Genomic DNA, 8090 nt, shown 5'->3' with positions numbered 1-8090 from the left:
ACAGAAAAACAACCACTTTCTGAAAGGTAGGACCGGCGGAGAAGTGGTTGTTTTTCTGTTTCCAGAATTGCTGTTCTTCTTGTCTTCGATCTGCCGATGGATTTTCAGGTGTTTGCAATCTTTAGATAAGCTATCTAGCTGATCTCCGGCTAGCTGAAGCAGTCTCAGCTTGCTACTTCTCCGCCATCTTGACTCCTCCCGGAACCTGCATTTCTTATATTTGTTGTCCTCTTATATTTGTTGTCCACATCTCATGGTGTGAAGGAACTTGTGTGTTTGGGTTTGAGAACATGGAGACATAGAACACCGTCATGATATGGGTCATCGAGGGCTTAATTCACTTCAGAAAAGCATGCTGAATTACAGAATGCAGAAGGACACCCCCCACCAAAAAAAAAACAGGTCAGGAAGCAAGGAAATCTTCAGATTCATAGGTAACTAAAATTCAGAAATATAAATGAAAATTGTGATTGTAATGTGATGGAATCCTCCCTTTGTCTCTTTTTTTAAACACTTCTTTTCTTGAAATATGTGAGGTACATGATTATCACCCCTTGTTTATTTGAGAAAAGCTTATGAAGACACGTGAGCAGAAGGTGAGTTCCCATGCAAGGGAGGCAGGAAGGGCCACACAGAAGGGGACCAGGAGAGAACAAAGATGAGTTCCTGCAGTTACACTGGGGCTTCCAGGTCAAGGAGAGAGCAGAGGGAGCCTTAGGGAGGACAGGTGCTGCAGGGTCACTGAAGCTGGGCCAATCAGATCCTAAGAAGGCACTGTATTTGTGGAGGACTGAGAACGGGAAGCCTTTCATTCTGAGAAGAAGGTGGGAAGGAAGGTTCTTCCTGGAGTGTCACCATCTCCACGTCAGCTCAGGAGACCTGCAGAGACAGAGCAGAGTGTTGTTTCCAGACCCACCTCTCCAAGCAGCCTCTTCCCTCTCCCAGGGCCTTGAGTTAAAGCCCTGCAGCAAGAAGAAGAATGTATTCTCAGGTCTCCCTGAGCCTGTGCTACTTTTGAGTGCAGACCATTTATTAAGTGGAGAAAAGGAGCTTTACTGCCAACTGCTTCCCATTATTTCTGTCTCCTGGCTTGTCTCTACTATTGGTTCTAGGAGACCAAGTCTACCTCTAAAAGAGGATTAAAGAGCATTACCTGTTGGCTGAAGTCCAGAGTGGCCTGAAAAGAGAGGGGGAACATATATACTTAAAAGTATAGAGGCAACTATGTCCCCAGATACAATGTCCCCAGCTCCAGAGCCCCGCTTTAGATTTCTCTAACACCACAACCCGCACTGCATGATGCCATGGTGGAGAGGAGACCAGGAAGTGGGAGGTGTGACCCAGGAAGTTTCTGTCACACAAATCCAGTGTGATTTCACTAGTGACGCTTCCTGCATTTGTCCCAGGTTTTCTACCCACGATCTCCATGTCTGTTAATGTTTTTCTTATCTCCACAGGCCACAGCATATTATACTTCAACACAGTAACCATGGAGTGTTGATTTCTGGATTTCTGGGAAATCTGAGGTTGACCAGGTTAGGATAGGTTTTATACACTGACAGGAGAACTAACTTAAACAAAGCCATGTTTCTTCCTCTAGAAATGTCCGGTGGAGACTCACCAACAGGTGCCTTACCCTTCTGATTCCTGAAATAGATGAACAGCCCCACCACGAGGAAGAGCAGACCCAGAACAAAGCCTCCAGTTCCACTCAGCAGCTTGCTCTGTGCAGAGTCAGACTGTGTCCCTAAGAGAAGATGCTGTTTTAGTGATTTTTATTCGAAATCCAACTTCTTTTATGGAGACACGGGGATTCAGAACTTTGAGAATGGGGGAAGAAGTCTGCCCTGAAAGAACTAAAATAATTGGACATTACCATAAAAGAGATTTAAAAATCACACTGAATATGTACAAGATTCAGGCAATGAGCTCATTTAAATATCACAGCTCTGATAAACCCACTACTTCAACATCGGATGGATGAGGAGCCTACGACTCCATGAGGTTTGAGTAGCTTCTCCAGAGTGACAGAGCTAACAGAAAGCCCAGCTGAAATTGGATTTCCCTCATGTCAGGAAGGTCCCTCCACTGTAGATTACCTACCTCTTTGGAGATCACAATGAACAAGTCAAAGCCAACAGTACCAGAAGCAGAAGCTCAGCCAGAGGCAGGGGACTGGTGCCCAAGGTCAAGGGAAACCATGACCTGTGATATCGTGGAGGGATCAAAACAGGGGATGACCTCTTTTTGCCTGCAAGGCATAATCCCCTCCCTGGGAGTTAGGCTTTGAGAAACAATTACCATGCTACCCCCAGGGATCTGTGCTGAAGAGAAGAGATCATGGAGCAAATGAAAACATGGTGTAAGGAGGGAGAACCTTGACACTCAGGAAAAACAAAGTCCCCTCCCTAGTGGGTGAGGAACTTAGGAGATCAGAAAGCTTCTCACTCCATTCCACGGTTACAGGACTCATCAAACTGGGGTGCTCCACTTGGCAGGTGTAGACCTCTCCACTCTGAGGAACTGTCTCCAGCATCACCAGGGTCTGGAAGGTCCAGTCTCCATTATGGATCGGGCCTGTGGACACGACTCCAGACTCCTCTTCCTGGCCATTCCAGAACCACCTGACTTCAATGTGGCCTGGATAGAAACCATTCACAGAGCTGATCAGGAGGTTGTGGTGCTTCAGGGACTGGGTCATCCCAGGATACACAGTCACTATAGGCTCCACTAGAAGAGAAGAGGTAGAGGGACTCAGTGAGGAAGACAGACTCAGTCTCCCTGGTTGGCTGCCTGGCTGCCTCTGGTCGCTGTTCCCGGGCTGAGTCTCAAGCATGCTTTCCCCAAAGCTGGCCATGTGGCCCAATAAGAGCCAGTATCACGAGTCTTGAATTTAATTCTGACCGTAAGGGTCCATTAGATTTGAGAGATATTGGAGAAACTTGTGGTCTTTTCTTTTTCATAGTGTACAATACTTATTCACTTGTTGAAGTGTTTACAAATCTTTGCCTAACATAAGAGATATGAACTGAAAGTGTCACTTCTGGAGCTAGGCTGCCTGGGTTTAAATCCAAGCTCTGACTCTTACTGGTTGAACCTGGGAGAGTTTTCAAATTCTTCTGTGCCTTAGTTGTCTCACCTACAAAGGGAGGGAATAATACTAACTACCCCTTGAACTTTTATGAGGTTCATTGGGTCCACAATATGTAAAACATTGGCTGGAACTGAGCCTTCACGATTTGTTAACTATTTATTGTTTTTGTTACCTATGAGAGAAAATATGACTCAAAGCATTATGAAGAAATTGGGGAGCAGCAGTTGTTTGTGGGAATGTTGGTGCATTCACACCTTTGAAAATCACAGAAATGGTTCTGCCCTGGATTGCAGGATTAGACAGAGGTGGTTTTATATATCTCTGAGTTACAGAGGGAAAGAAGGAAAGTCATTCATTAGAAAGTTCTTATCCTTATACTCAACTAATCATTCTCTGTCCTTATTGGAATTGTTATCATTTTATAGTTTTCTCTTTTTCTAAACTGATATTTGAAGCATCTGGGATTCATTAATATTGTGTTTAATATTTGAGACTACCTCTGATACTACCAGGCCCTCAATTAATACAATTGGTATTTAAATTGGTATTTAATATTAAATTAATACAATTGGTATTTAAAGTACCATTTTAAAGAAATGGACAACTTTTTTTTTTAAAGATTTTATTTATTTATTTGACAGGCAGAGATCACAAGTAGGCAGAGAGAGAGGAGGAAGCAGGCTCCCCGCCAGGCAGAGAGCCGATGTGGGGCTCAATCCCAGGACCCTGGGATCATGACCTGAGCGGAAGGCAGAGGCTTTAACTCACTGAGCCACCGCGGTGCCCTGAAATGGACAACTTACCACAAAATAGCAGATTTAAGATTGGTGGTGAATCTTGGCCAACAATTTTACAGTATATCTCAGTAAGTAGAAATGTATAAATTCTCAAATGGAAAATAAAACAGAATCATATATATACCAGAAACTGGAGGAAATGCTGAATCAAATTTCAGCTAAGTGTTAAGAATTCTACTACATAGCGGGGCGCCGCTATGGGTGGCTCAGTGGGTTAAGCCTCTGCCTTCGGCTCAGGTCATGATCTCAGGGTCTTGGGATCAAGTCCCGCATCGGGCTCTCTGCTCAGTGGAGAGCCTGCTCTCCTCCTCTCTCTCTGCTTGCCTCTCTGCCTGCTTATGATCTCTCTTTCTCTCAGATAAATGAATAAATAAGAAATCTTTAAAAAAATGTTATTTAAAAAAAAAGAATTCTACTACATAGGGAACACATAAAGTCACTGAAAAAAACTGGGATCTCAGAGATAATGGATAATAGATAATACTTAGAGCAGTAATTACAATTGGCATTTAAGTATGTGAAAAAATTAGAAGAATCTCAAATAAAAAAAAAGAAATTTCCAACTTAGTGTCAACTTTGAAAAAAAAATCTAACAAAGGGATGTGAGATAAATTGTTTTAATTGTACAAAGTAATAGTATTAGCTACTTACATGATATTAGCATAAAAAGAGAAACCTCAGTATGTTAATGATAAGAAGAAAAATTAGAATTTAAAAGGTAGTTTTAAAATAAATTCAACTGTGTGAAAACACTGTCTCTAAGGAAAAAAAGTACCCATAAATTTACCTAAGAGAAGCCTTAGAGGGAAGATGTGACTCAAAGTTTCTCCCAGCCCCCCCAAATTTGTCTTTTATATTTTTTCTCAGTGAAATGGTTTTGCACACAGTACACTTACTTCAGGGTTTTCAGAATTAAGAAGGGACATATACCATAAAAATCCTAGAAAAGGGGCATCTGGGTGACTCAGTCAGTTAAGGGGTTGCTTTTGGTTCAGGTCATGATCCCAGGGTCCTGGGATTCAGCCCCATATGGGGCTCCTTGTTCAGAGGGGAGCCTGTTTCTCCCCTGCCTGCCACTCCCCCTGCTTGGGCTTGCTCTCTCCCTCTTTCTCTGTGTCCAATAAATAAAATCTTTAAAAGAAATCCTAGAAGAGAACAGGCAATAAATTTTCAGATACTAGCCATAGTAACATTTTTCTAGATATGTCTTCTAAGGCAAGGGAAACAAAAACAAAACAAACTGTTGGGACATCAAAATAAAAACCTTTTGTACAGTGACAGAAATCATCAACAGAACAAAAGCAACCTACTGAACAAAAGAAGATATTTGCAAATTATATATGCTGTAAGGGGTTAATATCCAGAATATATAAAGAACTTAAACAACTACACACACACACACACACACCAGACTGGGGCACCTGGCTGGCTCAGTCAGTAGGGCATGCAAATCTTGATCTTGAGGTTGAGTTTGAGCCCTATGTTGGGTGTAGAGATTACTTAAAAATAAAAACATCTTTACAAAATCTGATTAAAAAATGGGCAGAGGACCTGAATAGACATTTTCCCAAGGAACACTTACAGATGGCCAACAGATAAATGAACAGATGCTCAACATAACTGATCATCAAAGAAATGCAAATCAAAACCACAATGACATATCACCCCATAGCATCCAGAAAGGCTAAAATCAAAAAGAGAAGAAATTACAAATGCTGGCCATGATGTAAGGAAAAAGGAACCCTCACACACTGTGTCCTCCCCCCACGTCCACTCTCCCGACCCATCCCCCACATCCAGGCCCACAGCCCACCGCGCACTCATTTCCGTCCTCCTCACTCACAGCGCACCCCTCCCACTCTTCCCACAGTCACACACAGACACATCACAGTGTCCCAGCAGTCACACACAGACACATCCACACAATCACAACCACGCATTCCCCACAGCCGCACCCGGACACAACCACACTCTTCCTGAAATGAGCTCTCAGAGGGACCCTCCTGCCCTGGACTGGCTCAAGATCCTGCGTGTTCCTCCTGGACCGAGTCTCTTTCTGTCTCTCACTCCTTCCCTGGCTCCCCGCCCCTGCCGCGCTCACCCCGCCGCTGCACCAGGAAGCTCGCACCCACCCCGTAGTTGTGTCTGCACACGGTGTGCACCTTGGACCTCTTCAGCTCCATGAAGTCCTTCTGGCTGTTCCAGGACTGAGCGACGGGCAGCCCCAGCTCGGTTACCGGCCGAACTCCCCCACGTCGCTGTCGAAGCGCACGTCCTCCACCTACTCTTCGCGGTTGTAGAAATACCTATTCGCAGCCGCACCCGCTCCGTGCCGTTGCAATAATGACACTCCGACTTCACCAGCAACAGGAAATGTGCTGTGGGGACAGAGACGATCCGGTCACCCGCGGGCTCCCGGAAAACGCTGACGGCGGCTCCCTCGCTGGCTCCCCCGGCGCCCCCAACCACCAGCACACACCGCCCGTCTTCCCTCTGCGGGCGGCGGGAGAGGCGGCCACTGGGTCCCGGGCTCGGCGGCGGACCCCCAGCCTGAGCAGCGAGGACACTTGACTCTCACCGCCTCCTCCTGGACGCCTGCGGCTGACAGACACCGGCCTCTCTCCTCGCCTCCCACAGCCCTTTCCCCCGCCCTCAACACGCCCCCCCCCCGAACACTCTGTTTAGCCTGAGCAGGCTCAGGCCCCTGCCGCCCCTGCGAATCCAGAGGAGGAAACAGAAGCGTCCCCTCCTCTCCCGGATCTGAAAATGCAGGGAAAGTGACGCACAAAACCCAGCCAGGCCGACTTTGTACGGGGTGAGAAATGTCACAGGAGACCTGTGCAGTTCTAGAGCCGAGAATAATTGGATGATCTCAGTTTCCTTGGAGTGCCAGAGAGGTGGTCTCAAGGGTGACATTCCAGATGTGACATGAAAGATTAAGTAGATGTGAGCGAGAAGGTGTGTGTGTGTGTGTGTGTGTGTGTGTGTGTGTGTGTGTGTCTGGGAGCAAGGGGGGGCCTGTTTCAGGTAAAGGTAATAAATTGAACAAAAGCTTGAAAGAATTGATGGTGAACCTCCTTAGGAAACCAGAAGGAAAGTTCACTGAAGCACAGATATTGAGAGGAAGGAAGGGAAAAGATTACATTGGAGAAGTCACTTGGGGCTGGGCCCTTAAAGCCTGTGGGTGATAGTAGGATTTTTATTTTGTACTAAATGTAGTGGAAAACCATGAAGAGTTTTAAAGAGAGAAAAACCATGGTCCTATTACAGGATCACAATCCCTTTTCTGAATTTTCAATCCAGATAGCTCAGAAAATCAGTTTTTTTTCTTGTTTGTTTTTGGTGCCAAAACTCATTTGGTAAATCTGACCTGATGAATTAAGGAGTCAAATATGTCTCAGAGCTCTTACTTATCCTTCTGTAGTTTAATATGTGTAAACATAGTTATCTATGATATAAATGTATATATTTTGGTGTTTTTGTCTTTATGTCATTGCAATGTGAAAATAAAGCTAATTCCTTTATCAGGACCCATAAATGGAGGTCACTCCAACATTCCACCCATGTCCCAAATCTAAACTTACAGTCTGCACTTACAGAAAACACCTGTCAAGGAAACAACATATACCAGTTACAATTCTCCAACTTGAGTTTAGCTAGCTTACCTTCCCCCCGAAAATAAGACCTGGTAACCTTATAAGGAAACCCCCAACCTTTTAGCCAATCATGCATGGTTTCCATGTTCCCTCTTCTAAAGCTCTATAAACTCACACTTGCCCAAATACCTTGGGAAAAGGGCTCCACAGTTTTTGAATCACTTTACTCCCCTAATCCATGGATTATTTTCCCTTGGATAAAGGATATCAAACATTTTACTAAATTGATTTAGTTTTGTCATTTGTCAATTGCAAAAGAGTTAAAGAATAACCCTGTGGTTAAAAGTGAGGCAGATAAATGGAAGCTCCCGATATCATCAGTGGTCTAGAAAGTGGAATTACTGCAGAAATGTGAAACATTATACTAAAAAATATTTGTTGCTGTCACCACCATTTAAGGTTTAAAAAGGCAAGTTGTTGAAAATTAATACAGACTGTGTGAAATAATGAAAAATTTGGCTTAAAGCAAAAAATAGAAATGAAGAGTTGCATTTGTTTTGATTAAATGGATTCAACAAAAAAGTGAATTTTTGCAACTCTCTA

General features: G+C 44.3%; 1 protein-coding gene across 1 annotated transcript; it reads right to left on the bottom strand.

Moving 5' to 3' along the window:
- Positions 1-454: 454 nt before the first annotated feature.
- LOC132018593 (H-2 class II histocompatibility antigen, E-S beta chain-like) lies at positions 455-7632 on the bottom strand. The gene is made up of 6 exons (XM_059401530.1): positions 7557-7632; positions 6024-6464; positions 2449-2730; positions 1637-1747; positions 1154-1177; positions 455-879 (listed from the first exon to the last, which is right to left on the bottom strand). Exons 1-6 carry the CDS (start codon positions 7630-7632, stop codon positions 866-868), a joined length of 948 nt encoding a protein of 315 aa, XP_059257513.1. The 3' UTR covers positions 455-865.
- Positions 7633-8090: the final 458 nt, after the last annotated feature.

This window comes from Mustela nigripes, chromosome 5 (assembly GCF_022355385.1).
Source record: "Mustela nigripes isolate SB6536 chromosome 5, MUSNIG.SB6536, whole genome shotgun sequence".
NCBI classification, from domain to species: domain Eukaryota; kingdom Metazoa; phylum Chordata; class Mammalia; order Carnivora; family Mustelidae; genus Mustela; species Mustela nigripes.
This window is presented reverse-complemented; position numbering and strand designations above follow the sequence as displayed.

Excerpts from the sequence above, each read along its gene's own strand:
- LOC132018593 (XM_059401530.1), bottom strand. The coding sequence starts at position 7,632 with ATGGAAACCATGCATGATTGGCTAAAAGGTTGGGGGTTTCCTTATAAG. Across the intron at positions 6,465-7,556 it reads GTCTTATTTTCGGGGGGAAG|AGTCAAGTGTCCTCGCTGCT; the intron begins GTAAGCTAGCTA and ends GGAGGCGGTGAG. Across the intron at positions 1,178-1,636 it reads CTATTTCAGGAATCAGAAGG|GCCACTCTGGACTTCAGCCA; the intron begins GTAAGGCACCTG and ends CTCTCTTTTCAG.